The 27,757-nt window shown below is 48.0% G+C and overlaps 2 protein-coding genes across 2 annotated transcripts; both read right to left on the bottom strand.

Annotated features, from left to right (window-relative positions):
- Nucleotides 1-3,502: 3,502 nt before the first annotated feature.
- On the bottom strand, nt 3,503-3,877 carry LOC124680669 (AP2/ERF and B3 domain-containing transcription factor ARF14-like; the record flags this gene model as incomplete). Its single annotated transcript, XM_047215732.1, has 1 exon — nt 3,503-3,877. A coding segment is annotated over exon 1 (375 nt), but the record flags the coding sequence as incomplete, so codon positions are not given.
- Nucleotides 3,878-8,684: 4,807 nt separating this feature from the next.
- Nucleotides 8,685-15,673, bottom strand: LOC124680664. Its single transcript, XM_047215727.1, has 3 exons — nt 15,549-15,673; nt 11,678-12,048; nt 8,685-8,949 (listed from the first exon to the last, which is right to left on the bottom strand). The coding sequence occupies exons 1-3, from the start codon at nt 15,671-15,673 to the stop codon at nt 8,858-8,860; spliced, it is 588 nt and encodes a 195-aa protein (XP_047071683.1). The 3' UTR covers nt 8,685-8,857.
- Between the last annotated feature and the right edge of the window lie 12,084 nt (nt 15,674-27,757).

Raw genomic sequence — 27,757 nt, 5'->3', positions numbered from 1 at the left:
GATAGAGTAGTTTTTTCAGAGCAAGCTGACAGTTTATGCCATGTGAGTGCGGTTATCGTAGATAAAAACGCATTTATTGTTTTGCAGCACCGTAGGAGGCAAAACCAGTTGTAGCCTTGCCAGGTTAGATTTTTTCAAAGGAAATTTTACATGCATACAGTTTACTCGAGCGCTATCATGTACTCCTACATGGTATGCTTATTTGACATGTCAAACGTGTTATTTTTTTTTGAAATGCAAACGTGTTTTAGTTGAATTTTCTTCAGCGGTAAGAGCGGGTGATTGTGCTGCGTCCGATGGACATGTTACATGGGCTTGAAACGTGGCGACCGGGCGTTGCATAGGCGGGTGCAGAGATAAGGGGCTATGTGTATGCACTAAAGCCCAACAGACAGCCCAGCTAGGCCAGCTATGGAGAAAGATAAGAAATATTTTGTCAAAAAACATGCTGACAAAAGGTGACGATAGAGGCTTTTCAAAAATACTTTAAAGATAAAAATATTTATGTGCAAAACGAATAATAAGAAGTATTGTAGGAAAATTTGAAATAAGGAACAACACAATATTTTAAAACTAAAACTAAAATCTAAAAACTCCAATTATTCAGAAATAATTTTAAAATAGAAAATGACAAAGAAATGTAAAAATATGCATTTGTCTAGATTTTTTAAAATAATATTTCCCTCATGTTACTATAAGAACTCCATAAATATGAAAATATTACAAACACTGCAAAATAACAAGATCAAATCATATTTCCTTCTTAATATATCTATGTTATTTTATTCATATATTTAATATATCTACCAAAATCACCATGGTTTTAGTTGAGGGGTAAACAAAGAGTGGGTGTACACTGGAGCTCACTGGAGCATTTTTCATGAAATTATATCTCGAGCTCATTGGAGCCATTTATTTTGAACATTCGAGAAAATACTTATAAAGTTTCAAATATTATCAAAACAATATGTATATATAAATACTTCAAGTGTGCACAGTCTTAGTCTGATATACGGAGTATATTGTATTCTATGCTACAGAAAAAAATAGATTTGAGTGTGTAAATAGTGCACCTTCAAACCATGTGAAATTTTGTATTTCTTATGTTGCCTAGAATAAAATGTATTTTTGATTGGGATATTGCATTATTGAAATATACACTATTACATATATGCACATTTTCTAGGAATTTTGAAACTTCAAAAATTATTTTCCGATTTTTTTAGAAAGGGCACCAGGGAGCTCGTGCTCCAATAGCATTTTCCAGAAGTTTCGAGAGTTCACTCACTTCCCATAATTAGTTTTACTGGTTTTACAATCATAGGTTGATACTAAAACCGTCCTCCAATTCATGGTGTAATAATGAGGGTTGATATTAAACCTGCCCCATAGTTCATGGTGTGATATGTACCTATCTCTTTAGTTCGCAAATTTCTCATAAAACAACACAAAATGTGTCCTAGGAGAGGAGTGTTGGGAATATGTGATAGTTGTGGAGGGAATAAAGAAGCACATGAGTAAGAGCATCTCCATCAACATTTGTAGACTCATCCAATCCCCAAAAGACCCGCACAATCCTTAAGAAGGCCCCAAATTACGCTCAAGCGGAGACCAAAAATGCTTTTGGTGCCTAACTTTTTTGGGAGGACCCAAAACACCACCCTGACCCCTCCAAAAAGTGTATCCTAAACCCAATTCCCACACGAGGTAATTACTAACTGCTAGCCATGAGTTTTTCCGCTGCCTCCGCCCCGCCTTGGCCTTGGGCCTACGCCCGACCGCCTTCACGCATCCACGTCACTACTCCTCTCCCAAAATCCATATCGGCACGTCGCATCCGTCGCCGCATCACTATTGTCACCGACTAGAGCATTTGGCGAGCTCTGGCACCTCGTAACGCTACCACGAGCCCCCGCCGACTTGTAGAATGCGCTGTGGCGGATGTCTTCCACACTCACGAGCTCTGGCCCCTCTCGCATCCCGAGAGCTGCCACTCTTCTACCATAGGCGCACGACCGTCACCCCAGCCTCCTGAGACAATGGATTTCACACTCTTAAACCTAACTAACTCGTCACCGGGTGGGTATACAAATACATATTATGAGGTTTTAAATCCGAATTTTGGTTGTTTGACATTAGAAAATAATTATTTCTTTACTTATTTGTTTTTCTTTATTCAGTTTCATCACCACATCTATTGAGTTGGTCTTGTACAAAATAGTTAAAAGCATGATATTGTATCGTGTGATGTTTATCGTGTTTGAGTTCAGAGCGTGGGCGCTGCAAGATGCGAACAGAGAAGACCGTGTTTTGCATGTGGATCGTGTGGTTGATGGATGGATTATTTGTTGGAGCAAGTTGATACTACTTGTGAGGGAGGACTGACGAGGTTTTGTGTGCTCTTACAGAAAACGCATCCGAGAGAGAGCGAGTGGAGCCATTGGACGCAACAAGGTTAAAGAAGCATTGCTACCATCTGCCACGTCTGAATAGCGTCTCACTCCAATGGGACCCTCGAGCGCACCGGAGGGTCCAACGTACGTAAGCACGACCGGTGCATCGGCAAGAGTAACTTTGTACTGTAGTTATGTGCCGCATCGCTTGGACGCTTGCGGGCGCCGTGCGTGTTCCCGGCCGGCACGATCTCTTCTTTTCCCGAGAATTCTCTTGTACGAAAAGCGCCGCCAAAACGTGGTGTGGAGTGCCCGCCGAAGAATCAATCGGGTCAGGAACACATGCCACCGTCAGGTTTAGCATAGCATGCAAAGCCTCCCTGCTAACGTCTATCCTCCATGCCGCCAGACCGGGGTTGTGGACTGGTCGTCACAAAGTCCAAGCCTGTGTCCAACGGATCAGGGCTAGTCATTAGTGCAAACCTCCACAGTCGAAATTAACCTGGCTACTGCACTAGCCTATAAGAGCATCTCCAACAGGCGCTGTAAAATCTCGCGCGCTATACCGGCGATTGGGCGCGCTGTATACCGCTCGCGCGCGGCATAGCGAATTTGCCCCCGGCAGAGGCTGTATTTTGCAGCGCGCGTTGGTGTGCGAAAAACGCACCTCCACCAGAGGCGCTATTTTGCACAGCGCGCGCGTCACAAACTGCTAATCCGACCGGTTTTTTTTTTTGAAAATTCATCAAACAAACTATGAAATTTGATCGAAAATACGAATATATTTAAAGTGCGACGATACAATGCGACATTTAAATGAAAATACTAAAATAAAACTACTACTCGGACTGGTCGTTGGACTCCCAGTCGAAGTCGGAGCTGCTCAGTGTCGTGTCCGACACCGGCGTCGACGTTGTCGTGTACTGGAAGTCGGAGGAGGACGAGAGGACGACGGTCGACGGCCCTGCGGCGTTCTTCCTTTCCTCCTTCCTCCTCGCCGCCGCGTCGGCCCTCGCCTTCTTCCTCGCCGCGGACTCGGCGCGGCGCTTCTCGCGGCTCGCCTTCTTCTTCGCTTTCATCGCCGCCTTCTCCTCCTCATTCTGCGCGTAGAAGGCCTCCGTGGCGGCGACGTCTTCGGGGAAGCGCCGCGCCCATTCGATGCGCATCGCCTCGTCGCGCTCGGCGATGAGGAGGCGCTGCTCCAGCTCCCGATGGCAGCGCTGCTGTTCGCGCGTGATCATCCGCGACGGCGGCGCCAGCATCTCCGCCTGCTCGCGCGTGAAGACGTCGTGGAAGTTCATCGTCCGGCGCGAGCGGCCGAGCCGCCACGCGACGGCGTCGTACGCACGCGCCGCCTCGTGCGCGGTGTCGAACGTGCCGAGGCGGATCCGCTCCTCGCCGGAGCGGATTTCCGCGTCGAACCGGCCGCTCGGCCGCGCGCGGACGCCGTGGTAGCCGGAGGAGGGGCGGCGGCGCGGAGGCATCTCGCGGATGGAGGTGGAGCGGCGCGGGAGGAGGCGGAGCGGCCGGAGGTGGAGCGGCGCGGGAGGGAGAGAGGCGAGGATGGAGAGAGACGCGTGGAGGAAGTGGCAGTTGGCCGCGCTCGCGCGTGGCGTGTTTATACCGCGCGCGGCATCGCACGCGGCAAGTTTCCCGCGTGGGATAGCGCGAAAGCGCGCGGGCGGCAAATTTTTTAGCGCGTCTGTTGGAGATGCTCTAAAAAACTTGCAGTTACTACCATTTCACCAAAGACTCAGTAAGAATTTCATGTTCATCAGCACTACTCCATAATGTGGATTTTTTATTATTATATTGAGTATATATCTCGAAGAGGATTATAATGAGCATATATCTTTTATTATAGGGGTACGTAATTGCATTACTGGTTGTATAAAACTTTGTCCTACAGGTTCGTGCTACTCCATAAAGTGGAAAATACAATTTAGTACAGCAGTAATCTACAAACTTGGTTGGTGGGCTTATTTTTGTCCAAACATAGGCATCTCAAGCTAATCACATCTTCTTAGAAAGCAAGCGCCGGACAGAGCACATGATATTTGTTTACCATGTCTAGCTAGTACTCGTACATAGGGGAGGGTTAAGTGCTGGGAACTGATCATTCACATTAGTTGATCTTGTATTAGCCTACTACTACTGGTGATAGACGAGATGGAATATGGTGCTACTCTGCCAGCGGTGGTGTAGGCGCTTCACCGTGTACTCTAGTACGACGTACGGTGTATGTATTTGTTTATTCAGGCGTTCTATGTGCTGATGATGAGACAGCAAGCTGCGCTAGGCCCAGACTTCTCTGCAGATAAATAATGGTGGGTCGTCGAACCAGACAAAAGTGAGTACAGTAGAAAGCAGGATACGATCGATACTAGTACTACATCCCAGAACGAAACAGATCTTTGGCTGTCCAAGGCTGATACGTCCGTCAAAGGACCAAGGAGAGGAGACAGCTTTGGGAAGGAATCATGTGGGGTTGGGTGGGAATGGGTGAGTTTGCCGTTGTGGTGTATGGGAGGAGATCGAGGCCGCCCACGACGGGGACGCATGCGTGTGGGGCAAGTATAATGAGGGAACGGTGTCACCGTCTCTGCTCGGGGCTGCAGACAAAACTACCCTCTCCTAGCTCTGGTCAGGCAGGGCGCCAGGTGAAAAAAGCAAACGGAAAAGAAAAGAGGCACAATGACGTTTGGGAGCGGCCAGACTGCCAGAGGCACCATCACCGCGCCAGCCAGCTGCGTGGTTCGCGTTCCTTGTACGCGCGCGGCTCTCTCCTTTCATCTGCCGGCCGGACGGTGCCAAGAAATTTCCTCCAGAACACTCTGTTCAAATTACGCTACTGTAGCAGTTCTGTTTTACATGCATGCGTGCTGGCGTTGTACAAAGAACACCAAGAAATGGCTAACGCTAAACATTCATAGTTTTACCACATGTCACATATGCATGGTCTACTATGTATCCGAAACCTTAATTGTGCAATTTTAAAAGTTCTAGAAAATTTTAGTGAAAACATGGGAATCACAATGTGCACAGTCAAATCAAACTCAAATCACATAAAATGGAACAACAAGGCTGTTTGCGCAACTAAATAATTAAATCTTGTATTACATGGATATGCATGCATTCTAGTAGGAGGTCCAAAGACATTGTATAATTCTAGTTATTTTACTTTGGAGTTCACACAAATATATTGAATATATGGACGATAAAAAAGTAGACGTGTATCATAATTGTAATACAATTTTAAAAGTTCAAGATAATGTTAGTGAAAACACGGGAATCATAATGTACACGGTCCCTCTTGCCGACGAAGCTGCCGATCTGCTCCGCCTCCGGTGGCATTAGTGGCCTTGGAGGTGTGGAGGACAACAACCTCATGCCAGGGGGAAGGACTTTTTTTTTGCTTAGCTTATTTTCAAGGTCTTCTTTGGGATGGTGAGGCGACGGCTACGTCCTCAAGTCAAAATAAGGTACTCCCCGCCCTACTCTCGCTCCGATGGTGCGTCTAGCATCGGCATAGGACTCATGGAGCAGTGTGCCCTACGGATCTTCTGGTATCCTGTCAGTTTTTTGTGTTTGTTGGTGTGATTTTGGACCGGTCTCTTCCGATGTACAATTGTCATTATGGACGATGGTTGCTGCTCTGGTGCGCTGGTCCTTTGAAACCTTAGCATGACGACTTTTCGTATGTCTACTACAACAAGCTCTACTACGATAAGCTTTGTCTGGCTTCGGTAATGGAGGGACGAGGATGGTGGCACACCTTTGGCCCGCGCTAGTGTTTGCAGTCACCGCTAGGTGGTTCAGTGACATCTTTATAATTTTTATTACTTTTAGCCCTCTTTGTACTACTCTTAGATTATTAATACATCGGTGGAATTTTCACAACGATAATATGCACTATCAAATCAAACTCAGATCACATAAAATTGAACGACTAGGCTTTTGGCGGAACTAAATAGTTCGATCTCACATGCACATGCATTCTAATATGAGGTCCAAATAGATGTATAATTCTACTTTTTTACTTTGGAAATTTTCAATGTATGTGCGAAACTACTGCCAGCCCTTGTTGTTTTCATGAAATTTTCAATCCTCAATCACCCTGTCAGCATATGCAAAAGGAAATGGGCGGTCCAGCTTTTTTCTAATCGCGTAACATGCAAAAAAAAAGGACGCGTCTAGGTAGCAATCGGGGCCAATTAGTCCTACCTAGCCTCCACCTCTAATATGGAAAGTATCCAACCCACCGAACCGGAAAAGGAAAGGGCCTAGCACCTATTTGCCCAACGTACAAATAAGGAAAATTTTGAAGCCCACACGAGCGTAATTAATTTTCATATAGGAAAATTTCAAAAAGCCATAACTTTTAGAAAGTTTGTCAAAAGTGTGATCTATTTTCACCGCTGACCTCCTGGCGACAAGATCTTCAAAACTATATCTCATTTGTATATGTTTTAGCAAACTTTTATTTTTAAAACAACTCTAATATTGTGGCAAAACAACTTTGTACACATAGTTGCTTACACTGTTTTTCTGAATATTTTATAGTCAACTTAGTTTGATATTACTCACTTAACAACAAGAGTCAGCAACATCATAGTACCAAGAATCACAACTTTTACTACTAGTTTTTCAGGTAAACAACTTTGTAGCAACAAAAAACAACTCCACGACAAACAATGCACAACTTAGGCCCAACGGTAAACATTCACGACAATGGCTCGCAGCTCTACAACAATGATGTTACCCGACTTAGTGCTACTAGTAGGCAACTTAGGCACGACAATAAGCAAGTTCGCCATGATGGTGCACAACTTCGATGGATAGGAAAACTCACGTTTCATACAACAGGAAAACACCTTTTGAAGCAAACTTAGTTGCATGTCCAATAAATCCCGCATGCCACTACAGCAGCTGAAGCCGCAGCTAACTTATAACATTTTATGTTGCTTCAAGCTGACACCAACACACTGGTACTGCTTCCCCCTTTTGATGCACAAACCTGATATTTTTTGTGAATAAGCACAAATTAGAATGAGTGCAACAATTAAAATATTCAAAAAATAGCTTACTTATGGTGAAAATACAATAACTTATGGAGAAAAAGGAAACTGCAAAAGCAAAATAACTCCCCCTACAATCAGTGATAAAAATCAGACTAGTCTATATATTAAACTGAATTGAATAATGCAAGAAACTTAACTATGTTGCCAGAAAAAATTATCTATGTTGCAAAAGCAACTTCATTCAACGTAAAATGAACTTAATTGACTACGGCAAAATTAAAGTTAATAGAATGGGAAGGAAAACTTAACTATGTTGCCAGAAACAACTTATCTATGTTCCGCAAGCAACTTAAATCTACGTAAGATGAACTTAATTAACTGTTGCTAAATTAAAGTTAATAGTATGGAAGAGCAACTTAACTATGTTCTGAAAGCAACTTAAAACTACGTAAAATAAATTTAATTAACTACTGCACAAGCAAAGTTAATAGTATGGGAATGCAACTTAATTATTTTTGCCATAAACAACTTATCTACGTTGCAAAAGCAATTTCAATATGTTCACCAAAAGCAACTTATGCATGTTGTTGTGCTAGAACATTTAGACATATAAGGTTAAAAAATGAGTTGTTTGCTCCTAGGTGGAGATGGCCAATGGATTTAACTAGCTAAGTTGTGATCAAAGCAAGAAAGGGGAAGCTAGCTCCTAGCTAGTAGTGGACATAGAGGAGTTGGAGGTGGGCGTATTGGATGAGAGTGCAGGTATGCTCGTTGGAGCCGTCCCCAATGCACAACTTCCGCATCTACTTCTCACATCTCTCCACCCGCCATTCATGTCACTAGTCTCCGAGAAGAGGACTAAGGTAGAATTGGTAAGAAAGAGTACGGAACCTTAGGACCGGAGTTATCATGTCGACGCAGATGTGTTGGGTGTGTTCCTCCGTCTCTGCCGAATACCTCGGGGTTCCGACTCTGCCACCACTGGGACGCGGATACCCTCCCGTTCCATCTCTACCCTTGCTCATCCATAGGACGATGCGTGGTCGAACTCATACGCTCGGCATAGGGAGATTTTGAGACAATCTAAGTTTGCAGGAATAGGAAATGGCAGGTTATTTGTTAAGTGGAACATGACAAAATGCAGTAACTTAAATTAGATCTATGAGTGAAACAAATAGAAAAGGATATTCGTTGGAGAAACAAACACAAAAAGCATGCACAACAACTTAGTGTGTATTGGATAGAACAAACACAAGGTGAATCCTGTGACAATAAAATATTCTTAGTTAGGTTACCCCATGTGTGCTCAAGCAGAAAAACAAGTAACCCCTTTGAACAACTTAGTAATCCAATCACTCAATCAAAATTGGTTTGTATCCTAGGAAATGCACGTGTAAAAATAAGAGGAAAAACAAACCTGAAACCTGGTACAACTTAGGGGTGCTATACATGTATGGAAAATCCTGAACCATTGTTATCGAAGAGAAATTTCCAGTCTCTTGCAGCAGCTAAGTTAGGCTCGGTTCGCATGTTATCTGGTGAAGCAAAGATCACCATGGGAAAAGTAGAATGACAAAGATGGCTTCCCAGGTTCAACATATTAAAAGGATGGTTTACTGATATTTGTGGGGGCAAAAGTATCACAGTTTATGCAGAAACTTCTACTGAACTTAAGTTTGCCAGAAACTTCAATCTACATATATGAACAGAAATAACTAGTGCAAAAGCAAAGCTAATAGCGTGAGAAAGCAACTTAATTATGTTGCCAGTAGCAACTTATCTATGCTGCAAAAACAACTTCAATCAAAATAAATTCAATTAACTACTGCAAAATCAAAGTTAATAGCATGGAAAAGCAACTTAACTATGTTGCCAGAAATAACTTATCAAAGGTTTACAAGCAACTTAAATCTATGCAAAGTTAATATCATGAAAAAGCAAACCTAACTATGTTAACAGATATTTGCAAAGCAACTTAATATATCTAGTAAAATGTAATTAACTACAACTAAGGCTAGAGAAAAATACAGCTAGATAGAAAATCATGTACCCAAACTTGGTTGCACGGATTTTTGTTAAAAAAGCAACTAATCATACACCATCATACAACTCTTACATGATATATGCTACAACTTAGGCTAGAGTAAAACCTACTGGATAAAATCATGTACCCAAATTTGGTCACAGGGATTTCAAAAATAAAGCAACTAATAAGACAGGATCATACAAGTCAGCATGATCTCTGCTGCAACTTAGGGGAGCAATAAAAATAAATAGATAAAAAACATGTACCGAGTTGCAGGAATTTATTAAAAAGAACAAGTAATCATAAATCACGATACAACTCTACATCGTCTCTACTGCAACTAAGGTTGGAGCAAAATACAACTAGATAGAAAATCATGTACCCAAACTTGGTTGCACGGATTTTTGTTAAAAAGCAACTAATCATCCGAAAACTCAAAACTGATCCATGTACAAAATATATTTCAGAAAGTCAAAAAAAATTAGGAATTTTTTATTTGCATGTAGAGGGACATGTGCTATGTGAACGCGTAAAATTTCACATAAACCCGACAATTTTGGTGCCATTCTTAAATATGTTTAAAATGCATTTTAAATACAGGGTGCATATGCACCCGGGTGCAAAAACACCCTATCCCTAATCATCCACCATCATACAACTCTTACACGATATATGCTGCAACTTCGGCTAGAGTAAAATCTACTGGATAAAATCATCTACCCAAACTTGGTCGCAAGAACTTAAAAAAAGCAACTAATGAGACAGGATCATACAACTCAACATGATCTCTGCTGCAACTTAGGGGTGCAATAAAAAAACTAGATAAAAAACATGTACCGAATTGAGTTGCCTAGCGGTGCCCGACCCACCACTGAGCCAAGCCGAATGGTGGCGGGTCAGAGCCCCACTGCATCCATGGATATGTCGAAAACCCAAAACTTACATGAGGGATCAGTATGCAACTTAGGCTAAAACACATAATCAATTTAATTAAGTGGTAGACACAACTTTAGAATGTTAGCCGAACAACTTAATTGAGGCAAAAGAGATGATAAAACAGAACAACTCGACTGCATTCATGGATATTAAAAAAATCGACTCAAAAGAGGATCAGTATGCATGTTTAACTAATATGTCTAATCAGCTTAACTAAGTGGCCTAAGCAACTTAATTATGTTGGCAATTCAACTTAATTAAAAAGAACGATAGATTCTTCCTAATAGAGCCTTCAAATATAAGGATTTTACTCCAGACAAATAAGAATCTAGCCTATTAGTAGAGCTTTGAAAGGTATGAACGAACTTCACAACAATCACCATAGTGTAGGCAACTAACCAATAGGTGTAGGCAAGTAGGGATAGCCAATTCAGCGGTAGAAAAATTTATAGGATCATCAAAATAAGCAACTGGTGTTGTGAAATTGTGCGGCCTGACACTGAAGTTGCTTTTCAAAGATAACTGCAATATGCCAGCATATTAGCAACTTAGCAGTAATCAATGAACAACTTAAAACGCCATATATGGAACTTTACAATTAAGTTGGACACGATTAGATGTTCCATCAGGTTTCAGCTCACTGGTTCACCAAACAGAAAAAAAACGAAAGTTGTAAATAACACATGCGGAATGATGGGACAAATTAGCACATCTAGAAGCCAAGCGAGAGCCTCCTCTCCCTGAAGTGAATGAGAACAGACCTGAGCTCAAGATCACCCAGGTGGCACTCGATGTGACCTTTTGGTCGTTCTTCCGAAGTAAAAGCGGCACTGCTCCTGAGCCCTGAATCCCTAATGCATACTAGTCCCTAGGGTCATTGGGTCGTTGGAACTTTGCAAGAAAAAGAATTGAGCAGCACAGACATATCAAGAAAAAAATCTGAGGAAATGGTCAGTATATGACATCGTCAGGTGGATGGCATTGGCATGTGAGAAGCTAGATAAATTAAAGAACCTGTAGATGGTATCTCAAAGGTAGATCACATCACCAACTAATCTGAGCATAGTAACGAGCTGGTGATACAGAAAATTAATCAACTAGTACCATGAAAATCCGCTATCATAGCCCAATCCATCACGCATCTATGCCATTAAATTGCAAACGTATGCAATGCGGTTAATTTATCCACGAATTCTTGGAGACTAATCAGTGGATGAACCCAACTTGCCAATCAATTCACTGAATCGCTGCCCTAGGTTGCCGGAAAAACATAGCATTTGAGGAGCCCCTGGACTACTTACCGGCAGAAGACGACCTTGTACCTCGCATCCTCCTTGCGTACCCAAGCATGGCGTAGGCGAGTAACCGCCCATTACTGAGCTTGACCTTCGGCGCTATCACGGGCCATCCGCCGGGCATCCCGCAGATCCGCGAGCGGGCCGGACTATGCGAGTAGGGAAAGGGCGCGAGGGTCGCGCCCCCGGTGAGAAGAAGAGAGGGTTGTGAGGGGCAGGCCGTGTAGTGCGCCCTGGCGCTGAAGGACAAGGTGTGGAGGTTGGGTACTCTAGCGGCGCCTGGTGGAGGTGTGTTGTAGCCGGCGGTTCCGCGCTCCGCCGACGATGGGGAAGGAAGGCCGGTGCCGGTGTATAGCTCGAGGTAGGGTGGGGAGGACCTGCGCCGGCGACGGAAGATCTCGCGGGGAGGGACATGAGGGTTGGGAGGGGTGCCAGAGGTGCGTGCTACCGGGGAGGGTCGCCGGGGGTGTGCGGTATGCCGCCGGTGCGGGGAAGGTGGAGTGTGGGCGGCGGCTTGCGGTGGCGAGTAGTGAGTGGGTGGGGATCTAGGGATGTCAGGTGACGGGATCGGTCGACTCGATGGCTCGATCGGACGGCCACAGATTGAGGGCTCGGGACGACAAACCAGCCACCGTGCGCTTTTTAGCATTTGGGAAAAAAATACTAAACTGGTCATTATTACTGTAATTAGAAGGTAAAAAATAAGGTGTAAAAAGTGGAATCCTCAATACTAAATCAAAACAAATTTAAACAGGTACAGGCGTGTGGGTGGCCTTCCGATCGATGCGTGTTGGTGCATGCATGGCGCACACGTAGGCAAAGGCAACCAAAAACATCTCCGATCCTGATCCCATCCACATGGCTACTGCTGCTTTCTCTTGGTCCGTCTCCCATGCACACGCCGCCCGACGCGTTCCGGCTTGATTCGTGCAAGCTGCAGGGACGTGAGATCGATGTCAATCGATCACTCAATCCGTATGAGAGCGGTCGAGAGGGTAACAGTAGCGGACCCTGACACGCAACAAAGAACGGGTCAATGGTCATACGATGGATGCCAAGCAACCAGTAGGTTGGCTGGAATGAATTAGAGAGACCACTTTTAGGGAAAGAACAGGGAGCCTTTTTAAGTGCAAGACCTAGGGGCGCCAGGCATGTCTAGACGGCTACGTACGCCAGGGCTGGCGCAGCAAGGAAAACACGCCCAATTTAACAACTGTATTCCATCCCTCCATATGTAAATTTATCAACATTTGAATGTATCTAAACACTAATTAGTGTATGGATACGATAAAATTCAAAAAAAATCTAAGACATGCTTTTGTAGATGGAGGAACTAGTATAAACTATAGACTCTCCAATATGTGTTAATCAACACTCTGCATTTTGTAAGACTGGGCCCGGAGCCCAGTATGATCTCCAAGAGGCTCCATCAGTGCATATAAAACTTTTTGTTTCACTTCTGTAAACGGAAACGACACTATAATCCATTTCGAAATGAGGCAGCCTAGCCCCGGCATCAATCGATGCATACGGTTTTCATTGCATATTATTGAAACGTACCACAATGAAACGGATAAAGAACATACATCACACAACCCGAAGCCACCACTCAACACCTACAAACTCAAATAGAACCGGGAACAATCACATATCCCGAAACGCACTCTAGGCAAAACGAGAGCGTAGATCCGGATAAGTAGACTCTTTAGCGAGCACATCTTGCACAACACCATAGAAGTCGCCACCGCCATCGAACCTCTGAGCAATCTTCAAGGTTAAGATCCGTATAAACTTCGCCGATCTTGCCGATGACGCCACCAAGATGCCAGACAACGCCCCCTCCTGCGCGAACCCATCAACGCGCGGCCATCGCCGAGACCCTACTGCTCCACGCTGCAAAGACTCGTCGGGTCGATGCGAAAGATGCAATCCAGCTCACCCGCCACCGAAAACGTCCATTGGTCTATGTGGCCATGCACAACTCCATGAATGATGCCCTCAGGAGGGAAACGACGTGGCACTGTATTCCATTAACAATCGGTAATGATAACTTAATGGGAAATTCTCATCTCTGTTTTTGTTTATATAGGTAACAGAAAGGGGTCCCTGCAAAACAGTCGAAAAGGGGTTCACAACTTCCTTTCATATCCTCGGATCATGAGCACCATGAATTCCCAAAAAAACTGAGGCACATATGGATTAGTAATTAGAAATTGCAACAGATTTGAGGTGGACAAGGCAGCCATCACGGGTGCGGGCCTAGGGAAGAAGCACTGCATCAAGCAGGTGATGGAGGACCTCATCTCCTGTTGCTACCATGGCCTCTCTACCGGCACCAGCGGCAGAACTTGGCGAGGGAGAATTGGGACTCTAGGGATCGAGACATGAGGATTCTCTTTACGCATGGCTCGACGGTGGAGAGGTGAGGGAGGAGATTTGGGTACGCTCGGGAGGAATCGCATGACGCAAACACTAGAGGTAATGTGATTCATTTACGCTGGGTAGGGGGCGGTAACGGTTTCGACTTGCGGCGGGATCTGTTTACACGACACTTCATTATATGTCGAGAGAAACAAACGCGGTATTAAATAGCGGCGTAATCAGCGAACCAAATACGCCCATAGATGTATGCATGGGCGATGTAGTACGTATCACCTACTGTAGTACGTACGTGCAGGTATGAAGTGTTACGGTTAAATTTACTGTTAGATGGACGTGATCGTTGTTCATGGTGGCGACAAGGTTGGAGTCAAACAAATAAAGCTAGGGAGAGGAAGAAGGGAGCAAGCCAAGCAGGAGGCATCGGTGGCTCGGTGCAAAGAAAGAAAAGGAAAGGTGGGCACGCAGAAAGCGATCAATGGAAGAAAAAACCCCAGTACTTCCTGCACTGTCTCTTGTAGCGTAGCAGCGCACTGTACACAAATCACGCAAGTAGTATGGTCAGTTGCGCCTTTGATTCCATACACCACAATGGCAAAGACTGTCTTTCTTGGGTGGGCTACGTCTGAGAGGAGAGGATGTGTCGCGTCGTGTGGGTCAAACCCGCGATCAAACGATTTCAAATACACACGACGTACGTACCAGCCCGTTGGAGTATTGGACAAACTACTATGTCAGCCAACACACGCAATCGAGAAAAACAAGTGCATGGCAAGTGGGTCCTGAAACCGGCAATCCCTATTTATCACCCAGTCTATCTTGCCACAATCTTGCCAAGGGTTAGGGTATGTGATCAGGTTTTCTGGTTTTGTAAACTAGAAGGTTCTGGTTGTTTTTTCCTTCATTTTTTCTACTTCTTAGGTTTTTATTTTTCTATTGAAAAATCTAAACATTTTTTGAAATATGAACATTTGTATTTTATGAACATTTTAAAATTTTGAACATTTTTTTGGAGCAACTGTCAGGAGTACTGTCTATATATTAAGCAAGAGGGAAAATCCGACCAAAATGTATAGAAAGAGCATATTTGGATTAAGGTGGTAATATGCTAGAAACCACCATAGCAACCTAGAAAAAAGAAAATGTCTAATCTGGGATGGCCGGCCCAAAGTCGGTAAAAGCACGTTCACGCTGGAGGATGTCTTCCCTAGCGATGTCCGCCACCTCGGGGTAAGTGAGGCGATATCCAGTGAAGATGCGGTGGTTCCTTTCCTTCCATGCGTTCTAGAGGACGTATAGGAAACTCCCACTGATGCGTCTTTGGTCCTTCTTCGACTTTCCGGCGGTCATATTGTCCCACCACGTAGAAATAGAGGAAAAGTTGAGGTGATTCTTGGCGGAGTCGTCGTTGTCCCAGGATTTCGCCAAGTTCCAGATGGCCGCAGTAAATGGACAATCTTTGCAAATATGCTCAGCCGTCTAAGGCGCACAAAGGCACACTGGGCACAAAGGGTCGTGGGGCCATCCCTTGATGGCGAGCATGTCCGCCGTCAGAAGCTTCCCGTGGAGGGCAAGCTGGCCAAACAACTTGCACTTGGGCTTTGTTGGCATCGAACCTGGCATGGCTTCCGAAGAACTTAGGTTTGTAAGCATAACTGAATTTTGAACATTTTTTCAAATTTGAATATTGTCAAATTGGAACATTTTTTTGTTGCTGAACAATTTTCAATTTCGAACAATTTCTAAATCTGAACGGTTTTTTTATGTAGACAACTTTTTTTTCCAAAAAAAACATAAATTTTTTCAAATTAATTTGTTCTCTTTCCAATAAACAACTAAAACGAAAAATTAGAAATAAAAAATCTGTGGAAGAGAAGTTAGCTGGGCCGGCCTACCAGGGAAGAGGACGCCCGAAACCAAATTTGGATGAGATGAGATGCCGGGGCCGTGCGACAGGTGTGTGCGCGGCGGGGGCGGGGCACACCGCGCCAACGCTTTATAACCCTTTCTCTCGTCCCACACACACTTCAGCTTCAGCCGCCACCTCCCTCTCTCTCCCCCGGCCCTAACTCCAAACCCTCCACATCCATGGCTTTCGTGGTACTTCCCGGCATGGCGCCCGTCTGCGGTGTGCTTAAGCTGGCCGCCCTGGGGCCTGCTCCCGGCTGCGAGCTCGCCGTCGTCGGCATGGGAACCGACGGGGGCGGCGGCATGATCGTGGCATGCAAGCCTCCGCCGGGCGGCTGGGGCGAGGGGCTCTCCGGCCAGACAACGGCCGGACGCCTATTCCTGCCAGGAGAGGGATCCAGTGGCCGGACGGTGAGTGTGGCCTGCAAGGCGACGGCTTTCCACACCACCGGCGACCGCGACTTCACCACGCCCGGCGACTTCCGCTCCGGCGAGACGGACGCCGTACCGACAGGCAGACGCAGCAGGAGCTTCACCACCACCAAGGAGGCCGCGTTCCACGGCGACTTCCTCACGCTCGACGGGCTGGCCGGCTTCACGGGCGACGGCCTCTCCTTCGACCGCAAAAGCGACGGCGTCCCGGCCTTCCGCTCCGGCGACTTCGGTACGCCCGGCGCCTTCCACTCCGGAGAGGCGGACGCCGTCCCGACAGGAAGCCGCCGCAGCAGCTTCACCATCAGCAAGGAGGCCGAGTTCCACGGTGACTTCCTCACGCTCGACGGGCTGGCCGGCTTCACGGGCGACGTGTTAGAGTATATCATATACCGGTTATTGTACTGGTTCCTATACGTATACGGTCGTATTGTAAACTCTTTGTACACTATATATATTACAAGATCCCTACCCGACGAGGTACGTCGGGACGGCCCAATTCTTTGTTCCGCTTTCATGGTATCAGAGCGATCGCTCCTAACCTAATCGGCCGACGCCGTTTCTGTCTTCCGTGCGCCGTCTTCGTCCTCGCCGCTGCAGCGGTTGTGCCCCTGCCGCCGGACCAGATGGTCTCTGCTCCGATGTCCTCAGGGTCCGTGACCCTCTCGTCTGCCTCGCTGCCGATCTCGTCCGCGAGTCCGACGCTGCCTCCGCCCGCCCCGACGCTGATCTCGTCCGCCCCGATGCTGCCTTCATCCGCCTCGAGCGCGGGTGCTGCGGTTGCTGCCGCCGATCCTCCTCCGGCGGAATTGCTTCTGGGCGACCGGACGACGGGATTCCCACCCGCGATTTACACGGACGCCGCCAGAATCTCTGCATCTCTGGCCGGTTTCGTACCTGGGATGGGCTTCTCTCCGCCCATGGCAAACTTCCCGGGGTATTACCCTGGATACCCATACCCTATGTCATCTATGCTGGGGTACGGAGCAGCAGCATATGGCGCTGGATCCTCTTCGACGCCGCAGCCTCCGCAGACTACAACATCGCCCCTAATGCTAGGGTACGGGACAGCACCGCCATCAACACCGGCTTATGGCTCTACTCCAACACAGCCACATATGCCGATGCAAGGGTTTCAAGGACCTTTCGCGGCTCATGGTTTGCCGCCGGTTGTCACCATCTCCTCGTCGATCTCTATAAAATTGACTAGCGAGAACTATTTGTTTTGGCGTGCACAGGTTGGACCGCTTCTTCGCAGCCACCTACTCATGGGATATGTGGATGGCACGGTTCCATGTCCGAGTGCTCACATTGCCGTTTCTCATGCTGGCAGCATGCACCATGCTCCTAATCCAGCACATCAACATTGGGTCCAACAGGATCAGGCTATACTCTCAGGATTTGTTTCTTCGATGACTGAAGGGGTTCTTGGGATGATCATGTTTTCTGGCACCTCTCGTGAAGCCTGGGAGACGTTGAGTGGAGCTTTTGCCTCCACCTCCATTGCTCGCTCCTCTGCTATTCGCCAGGAGATGGCTGAGTTGAAGAAAGGGAACAAGACAATTAATGTCTACTTCCACCAGATGAAGGCTCTTTCAGATTCCCTGACCAGTATTGGCGAGCCCTTGCGTGATGCAGAATTTGTATCATACATACTTGCTGGACTTGATGAAGAATATGATGCTCTCTATGAAGTGGTCACAAATCGAACCACTCCCATACCAATCCGCGATTTGTTCTCCCAGCTCCAGAGTACAGAACAGCGCAAGTTGGCTCAGCGCCGCACCAGTGGTTCTTCACATTATCCCGCTGCTCATGTGGCTGCGCCTGCTGCACCTGTCGCCGCTTTTGGGGCCTCTCGTGGTGGATCACGGCCTCCAGCTCCGCTCTCCTCACCATCGCCCAAGCCACCGGCCACCTCTACCACGTCCAAGACCAACAATGGACGTGGACCGGTGATATGTCAGCTGTGTGGGATCCCACGCCATACAGCCTCTAGATGCTACAAGCGTTTCAATCGTGATTTTCTGGGTGTTGGCAATGATGGCAGTAATACGGAGAAGCAAATTGCCATGGCGATGTCAGCTTCTCATGGTCCTCAGGGCTCTCAGCCTGTAGACCCGGCGTGGTATGCAGATTCTGGCGCGACGCATCACATCACGCATGAGCTGGACAAGCTCACCTCGCGCGAGCCTTATCATGGCACCGACCAGGTTCACACAGCTAATGGATCAGGTATGCAAATTCATAATGTTGGTCAGGCTGTTTTATCCACTCCATCATCTAGGTCTCTAGCTCTCAATAATGTCCTTCATGTTCCTAAAGCCACACGTAATTTGTTGTCTATGAGTAAACTTTCCCATGATAACAATGTCTTTATTGAACTTCATCCTCATGATCTTTTTGTAAAGGACCTGGACACGAGAGCACCCATCCTTAGAGGTCGATGCAGTGGAGGTCTCTATGAGATTAAAGCACCTGTCATCAAGCAAGCCCTTTCCAGTGTCAAGGTGTCGCGTGATATGTGGCATCGTCGCCTAGGTCATCCAGCCATACAAGTCGTTCAACATGTTCTTCGTAGTCATGAGTTACCATCTACATATGAGTCCAATAAAATTGAGTCTGTCTGTGATGCTTGTCAGCAAGGGAAGAGTCATCAGTTGCCCTTTTCCTTGTCTACTCGTGTAACAAAGTATCCCCTAGAGATTATTTATTCGGATGTGTGGGGTCCTGCTCAAACTTCTGTTAGTGGACATCGTTTTTATGTAAGTTTTGTTGATGCCTTCAGTCGCTTTACCTGGCTTTACTTACTTAAGCATAAATCTGATGTCTATGATGTGTTTATCCAATTTCAAAAACATGTTGAACGCCTCCTAGATCGCAAGATTATTCATGTACAAACAGATTGGGGTGGTGAATATGAAAAACTCCACCCTTTCTTTCACAATCTTGGTGTCTCACACCGTGTGTCGTGCCCTCACACTCACCAACAAAATGGCACTGCTGAACGTAAGCACCGTCACATCGTTGAAACCGGTCTTACCCTTCTTGCACAGGCATCTGTACCTCTATGTTATTGGAATGATGCTTTTGCTACAGCTTGTTTTCTTATTAACAGGCTTCCTAGTCGCACCATTGATATGAAGACTCCTCTTCAAAAACTTTTACATGAAACACCTGACTACACCTTTTTTAAGGTCTTTGGGTGCGCTTGCTGGCCTCACCTTCGACCCTATAATAATCACAAGCTTGATTTTCGGTCGAAGAAGTGTGTGTTTCTGGGCTATAGCTCTCTTCACAAGGGATATAAATGTCTTCATGTTCCGTCTAATCGTGTCTATATTTCTAGGGACGTTATTTTTGACGAGAATGTCTTTCCCTTTGCCAACATGCCAAACTCACATACTCTGCCGCCTGTTTCTGAGTCTTCTTTATTAACAGCTGACCACTTTATGGATGTTGCACACTCTTTGCATTTGCTTGCTGACCATGGTGCAGGTAATGGACGCGGAAGCCGCCTGGAAATTTTAATTCCTCCGTCATCCACTACGTACGTCGATCAAGCCCCTGCTCTGCATGGCACTACCTCGGGTCTTGTGCAGCCATGCAGCAGCACAGCTGAGCCGGTCTTCACCGTGGCTGAGCCATGCACTGCCTCGGGCTGCGTGCAGCAAGGAATACTCCATGTTTCTTGCCCTGCAGCTGATCGCACTGGAGACTCTTCTCCTGCTGTGCATGTCCCTGCACATCCTGCTGTGCCTTTCCGTGCTGCACATGCACGCGATGCTCACGACGGAGGCCAGCTGCTGTCTCCCGAGCGTGTGCGCGACAGCGGTGCGCGCGCTGTTGCCGTATTTTCTCCCGAGCATGCGGCGTCCACGCGGGACAGCGATGCGCGCGACGTCGACGTCAGCGACAGCGACGTCTCCTCGCCAGCGACCGTGCGTCCCGTCTCTCCGACAGCTACTTCGCCGGTCTCTCCTGCTGCAACATCATCGCCAGCATCCCCAGCTCAGCGTGTACCGCCACCACCGCCACCTCCTCCAGCTGGCCCTGTTACTCGTCATCGCCTTGGTATTCATCAGCCAAAACGACGCACTGATGGTACAGTTGCCTGGAGTTGTGTTCTGGAAGCTCATGCAGCTCTCAAGCATACTCATGAACCTCGTGACTATAAGGAAGCGCTTCGTACTCCTCACTGGCGTGATGCTATGGAGGCCGAATTTTCTGCTCTTCAAGCTAATGACACTTGGCGTTTGGTACCTCCTGTTCCTGGGGTTAATCTCATTGACTCTCGTTGGGTATTCAAGGTGAAGCTTCATGCTGATGGCTCTATTGAGAGATACAAGGCGCGTCTTGTTGCCAAAGGATATAAACAGCGACATGGTTTGGACTATTATGAGACTTTCAGTCCTGTGGTTAAGCCAGCTACCATTCGTTTACTTCTTGCAATGGCTGTCTCTCGCCGTTGGCATCTTCGGCAGCTTGATATTCAGAATGCGTTCCTTAATGGTTTTCTGGATGAGGAGGTGTATATGCGCCAACCCCCTGGTTTCGTTGATTCTGACAAGCCTGGTCACTATTGCAAACTTGTCAGATCACTCTATGGACTGAAGCAGGCTCCCCGTGCTTGGCATGCTCGTCTCAGTTCCGTTCTGGGTTCCTTGGGATTTTCTCCGTTTGTGGCTGATACGTCCTTGTTCATTCTTCGACGTCCAGATATTACAGTTTATCTTCTGGTCTATGTTGATGACATCATTGTTCTCAGCTCCACCGCCGTTGCTATTCCCAGGTTGATTGATCAGCTTCGGGCTGAGTTTTCTGTTAAGGATCTTGGCGTTTTGCACTATTTTTTGGGTATAGAGGTTTCAGTGCCTGCATCTGGCACTCTTCTTCTTCGACAGCGCAAGTATGCTCTTGATCTTCTTGCGCGTGCTAATATGCTGAAGTGTACTCCTGTGACTACACCCATGGCGTCTTCTGAACGTCTGTGCAGTGTTGATGGTGATCCTCTCTCGGCTGATGAAGCTACTCAGTACAGGAGTATTGTTGGTGGTCTTCAGTATCTGACTGTCACACGTCCTGACTTGTCCTTTGTGGTGAACAAGGTCTGTCAGTATCTTCATGAGCCGCGTACGCCTCATTGGTCAGCCGTCAAGCGCATTCTACGCTATGTGCGTCACACAGTTGATACTGGGCTGCGCCTTTGGTCCTCTCCTTCTACACTGCTCTCGGCATTCTCTGATGCAGACTGTGCTGGCAGTATGGATGACAGACGTTCTACGGGGGGCTATGCTATCTTTTATGGAGGAAATTTGATCGCTTGGAGTGCTCGTAAGCAGTCAACAGTCTCTCGTTCGAGTACTGAGTCCGAGTACAAAGCTCTTGCTAATGCTACAGCTGAACTTGTGTGGGTACAGTCGCTGTTGAAGGAACTTGGTGTTGCTCAAGTTCGGCCTCCAGTCTTATGGTGTGACAATATTGGTGCTACATATTTGTCATCCAACCCGGTTTTTCATGCAAGGACAAAGCATATTGAAGTTGATTTTCACTTTGTTCGTGAGCGGGTTTCTCGGAAGCAACTGCAGATTCGATTCATATCTTCCAAGGATCAAGTTGCTGATATTTTTACTAAGCCTCTCCCTTTACCATTATATGAGCATTGTAAACGCAATCTCAATCTTTCCCTAGTTGAGATTGAGGGAGGGTGTTAGAGTATATCATATACCGGTTATTGTACTGGTTCCTATACGTATACGGTCGTATTGTAAACTCTTTGTACACTATATATATTACAAGATCCCTACCCGACGAGGTACGTCGGGACGGCCCAATTCTTTGTTCCGCTTTCACGACGGTCTCTCCTGCGACTGCAAAACCGGCGGCGTCCGGGACTTCCGCTCCGGCGACTTCGCCACGCACGGCGCCTTCCACTCCTCCGAGGCGGACGCCGTCCTGACAGGCAGCCGCAGCAGCAGCTTCACCATCACCAAGGAGAGCGCGTTCCACGGCGACTTCAACACGCTCGACGGGCTGGCCGGCTTCACGGGCGACGGCCTCTCCTTCGACCGCAAAAGCGACGGCGTCCCGGCCTTCCGCTCCGGCAACTTCGCCACGCCCGGCGCCTTCCACTCCGCCGAGGCGGACGCCGTCCCGGCAGGCAGCCGCAGCAGCAGCTTCACCATCACCAAGGAGGCTGCGTACAACGGCGACGGCGACTTCCTCGCGCGCGGCGGTCTGGCCAGCTTCACTTCTGCGAACGGCCTCTCCGGTGCCCTGGGCATCCGCTCCGGCGACATGATCTACAAAGCGAAAGGGTTCCATGGCGACGGCGACTTCGTCATGGGCGGCGGGCTGGCCTTCTTCACTTCGGGCGACGGCCTCTCCAGCGGCCGCGACGGCGCCCTGGGCATCCACTCCAACGAGGGCATCTCCGGCGGCCGCAGGCCGACAGCGTTCCGCAGCGACAGCAACTACATCACGCGCGGCGGCATGGGCCCTTCAGGTGAGGGCCTGGGCGGCGGCCGAAACGCCCTTGGTTTTCGCTCCGGCCAGAGCCTGTGCGGCGGACGGAAGATGGACAAGCTCTGCAAGGCGAGAGCTTTTGGCGGCCGCATGATCGGCGTTGCCGTGGGTTTCCGCTCCGGCGAGGCACTCTCCATCGGCCCCAAGAAGGACGTGAGCTGCAGAGCTGCTGGCCCAAAGGCCAGCGACTCCCCATTGGACCCGGAGCATGTAAGCTTTTGTCCCGGCCTTAAACTCTGGAGGTTAAATTGGCAAGCGATCCGTCTGTTCTAACATGCTTTTTTCTGCAGTTCTCGCATAGTGAGCTGCTAGACTTTCTCGCCAAGAAGACGGTACTCGTACTGGAGCAGGTGCATCTCTCCAAGACGGAGGGTGCACCATTCGACGAGATGGAAGAGCTCCGCGGCGAGTGCGAGGTCTTCGTCAAGGAGGTGATCCATGGCCGGCTTTCTCTCCATGCCGCCGACATCAAATTAATGGCTTTACATAGTCGTATTAGGCTCATATTGAGCTGGTGTCTGGCGGAAGAAGCGGGGCAGTTCCGTGGCCCAATCAGGGATACTGGCTTCCCCACAAACGAGACGCTGGAGAAGGCGAAGAGGAGCAAGCTACTTCTCGTCATGTTCGTCACCGAGGCTGACCTCGACTCGTGTCTGAAGGAGCCGTCCCAGAAGGATCTGTTTGGACCAAGGGGGCCTGGGATTAACAGCCATGCGTCTCTTGCCGAGCTTCTGCACATGTTCATCAGGAAAACCGCGCTCATCCTCGACAATCTCCCGGATCTTGTTCTGCAGCCACAAGACGGTGGCGCTCCGGTGACCCTGGGTCAGCTTCTCTACTTCTCACTGGAGCTGCAGGAAATGCAGAACCGATGCCATATCCTCGAGGCAGAGGCTGGGGATGGACAGATATCTAGCAATGTGGCGTATGGGACTCTGCTGGGGATTCATGAGCGGCTGCGCACAATCCTCATCATTCTTCGCGACTGTTTCTATGGGGAGTTGGTGGTGGACGGCGGGCGTCGGTTTCCAGCAGTACTCACCAAACTTCTCAAGCACTGTCTGATCTACTCCATGTCGCGGATGGAGGAGAGCGTCAAGGAGTACATCAGCAAGGATTAGCTCTAGGTTCTGTTGGTAGCTTAATTTGTGACCATGTATGCTATGCAAACCGTGACGAGCACTAGCTTATTTGCATTCAGAACTCGATCTTTGCTTATTGACCCGGTTTGTTCCGGCGCCTTCCTTTAATTTGCTCAACTGCTAATGAATCTTGTGTTTTCATCAAGTTGCTTCTCAGTGCTTTTCTATGGCATATCTTAAAACTTGCTTGGTTCGACATTACCAACACAAAATCATTCTTTCACGTCCACACGCAAACTCTACTGTTGAATAATGCAGCCTTTAAATATATGGCAGGAGCAATAGTACACGGTGTTGCTTACCCATGGCTGTGATGTGAGACAAACCTAAGGTTCACAATGCATAGGGCAAAACCCTGCTCAGCTTGTGCGTGTGTATCAACACAATTGTCGAGTTGTACACCTCTAGCTTGAAACCTCAGGCCCGCGTAGAAGCAAACCGTGATCAATGTAGAATAGTTTGTTAGTTGTTAGTCGACGCGGAAACGCGGAGATAGCCTCGCTTAACATTTATACACAGTTGACAACACAAAATTTCAGTTACAGCCCATGTCCCGCTAGATTTTTTTGAAACTCATGTGCAGCTCTCAACTTTTTTTTTGACCATGGTGCAGCTCTCAATTTGTGCCATATTTCCCGTCCCCGCGTCCCTCTCTGCGTCGACACAGGGAAACCCTAGCCTCCCCCGTTGCCGGTCCCCTTCTCTTCCCTTCCCTACTCCGCCATTGTCGAAGGAGGCCGTCAGACACCGGCAATCACAGTTAGAAACATCCTCTTAGACTTCACTTTATGGTCTCACCGCTTCAAAAGGCGGAACTAAGAGTGGACTCCGATCTGTGGAGGAACCACCTCTCCCATTGTAACCTATAAACTCTCTTTTGATGCAATATATTCAGGTGGGGATCCTCTCCCCCCCCCCCCCCCCGGTGAAAACTTAAAAAAATAGCGGCAGGGTGTCCTCTCCTCCCTTTGCCTAGCGTATTCTTCTGCTCTCCTGTCTAATCTAACCCACTAGCTGTTATAAGCAATCCTAGCAAAGATCTCGCCACTATCGAATTTTCTGGCGCAGTTCCCGGCATGGACTGCGGAGTTCGGCCACAACTTCCAGTGACCCACGCCCTCCTCTAGATGTGCATGTCCATGTCATCGATGGTGTGGGCCTTGGCTTGTGCATGCGTTAGAGATGTTAGCGTGTGTGTTCCTCATATGGCACCGTCACGCTAACTTCAAGGCAGACCAACATCGTACCAACGGTGGTGCTCTGTGATACGGCTCAAATGTATCTATAATTTTTGATGCTCATGCTTGTTTTACACCAATTTCTACATGTGTTGCTCATACTTCGTTGCACTTTTATACATTTTCCGGCACTAACTTATTAACAAGATGCCACAATGCCAGTTCCCTGTTTTCTGTTGTTTTGTATTTCAGAAAAGTTGTATAGGAAATATTCTCGGAATTGGACGAAACAAAAGCCGAAGTTAATATTTTACCGTAACGAAGACGAAGTCCGAAGGGGAGACGAAGAGGAGCCACGGGAGGGCCAAGCCACCCCTTGGCGCGGCCAGGCCTGGGCCCACGCAAAGGCATGGTATGGCCCACCCAGGTGGCCACCGACATCGCCCCTCAGCCTATTTATTCAGGATCTCGGGAAAACTCTGAATACCCGAGCGTCGAGCCTCCATCCACGAAAAGTTCCGTCGCGGCCGCTGTCATTGCCTATTCGACGGTGCCTCGGAGGAGGGATCCTCATGAGGGGGAGAAGAAGTAGGGGTCATAGGGCGGAGTGCACACGGGACGGTGGTACGCGATTTACCCAGCTTCGGAACACCTGCACGATGACAGGGCCTACTGCTGCTTGTCTGGAATTATCTGGGCGCTTTCGCGTTGTTACAATGAGTTTTGGTTGTGCCTCTAGGGCTCCCGGGATCCGGCTTATAAAGGCGCACGGATCTAGGGTTTACATGGAGAGTCCTAGCCGGATTACAGGTTGCCTAACTACAGATCTATGTCTTGCCATGTATGTCAAGGATCCGCCTTCCCTTCTACATCGTACTGGATCAGGGTTCCATATGGGCCTCCACGGATCCGGCTTCCTCCGAAGGTCGGTTGGGATCCGGCTTCCCTATCCTGGGCTGGACTTCATCCTTCAGGATCAACAGCAACTGGGCCGCCCGATGGGCCACATGCCACATCACCATCTATGGGCCACCCGGGCTTGCCGGATCTAGGCACTGTCGATGGTACACCCATGAAGTATACCCACAACAGCCGCCATTGCAAAACCCATCTCAGGAGGGTTCTAAAGCTCTTCCCGTCACCCTGCCGGAGGGGGAAATCATCGTCGGAGGCATCTACATCGCCATGCCTGCCTCCAAAGTGATGTGCGAGTATTTCATCCCTGGACTATGGGTCCATAGCAGTAGCTAGATGGTTGTCTTCTCCAATTTTTGCCTCATGTTTAGATCTTGTGAGCTGCCCTACATGATCAAGATCATCCTTATGTAATGCTACATGTTGTGTTTGCTGAGATCCGATGAATATTGTATACTATATGATAAGGGGTTGCCCGATCTTCTCAGTAAGCACGGTGATGGTGATGAACACATGATGAACACAACGGAGATAACACGACGAGGAGGTGGAGATAACTTGTATGACGCCGACGAAGTCTCTCGATTGATTCCTATCGCCAATGCAACAACTCTCAACCCTGCAACCTATTCGCAACTCCACACACTTGCTCACGTGGCGGCCGACCACGAAGCGGTAAATTGCAACCATCTATTTCCCAATGGAATAGCAGATCACACAAAACTTTCAGTAGCAAAACACCAGATCGATGCAAATTGGTGTATAGATTCGATAGAGTTGCAAATCAATCAACTATGAACTAGGATTTATCTTAAACGTGGTCTAAGGTTGTTTTGGAGGCGTCCTGGGAACTTATATAGGGGTTCAGGACGATCAGAAGTCGAAAAATACGATTACAAACCGACCTAGATCGGGATCTGGTCGAGACTGACTCGGACACGACCGGCGTAGGGGCCGGTCAACCGGGCCAGGGGCCGGACGGGCCGGCTGGGACCGGGCCTGGCACCGGGCTGGCACCAGGCGGAGGCGCCAGACTCCCTGGAACGGTGCCCGGTGTGCACAGGTGCAGGAGCCGGCAGGCGCCGGGTCACCCGGTGTGTGGGCCGGTGGTGCCGGGTGTGGTGCTGGGTTGGCCGGCGTGGCGGCCGGTGTCGCCGAGTGTGGCGCCGGCATGGACTTCTTCTCCTCCCTCCTTCGTGCATGCCTCCCTCTCCTCCCTCCCGCGTCCATGGGGTATCTTCTCGTCCAGCACCATGTCCAGTTGCTTCTCTTCTCCTCGTGCGATGCTTCCTCCATCCTCGTACCAGATCATACACAAGTCAAAGGACTTAGGCAGTATAAAATTCACATCAATCAAAAATCATTTAATAAAAAGCTCACCTGTTGTTTTAGTAGCTTCGCACGAGCCCTTGTCATAGGTCCAATCCTGACTTCATCGGACTTGAGCTTCACAGCAACATCTTCTTCATCTTGCAATGACAGAGGTAGTAGTTCGGTAGGGATGTCCTCATCATCTCCCCCCTTCAAAAGGCTTCGACCTCGACGCTCCAAGGTCTTCTCCGTCATACGGTGTCAAATCAACCACATTGAAAGAATTGCTGACACCA

Source organism: Lolium rigidum, unplaced genomic scaffold, assembly GCF_022539505.1.
Source record: "Lolium rigidum isolate FL_2022 unplaced genomic scaffold, APGP_CSIRO_Lrig_0.1 contig_24245_1, whole genome shotgun sequence".
Taxonomy (NCBI): Eukaryota; Viridiplantae; Streptophyta; class Magnoliopsida; order Poales; family Poaceae; genus Lolium; species Lolium rigidum.
The sequence above is the reverse complement of the archived record's forward strand: the minus strand, read 5'-3'. Positions and strand labels throughout refer to the sequence as shown.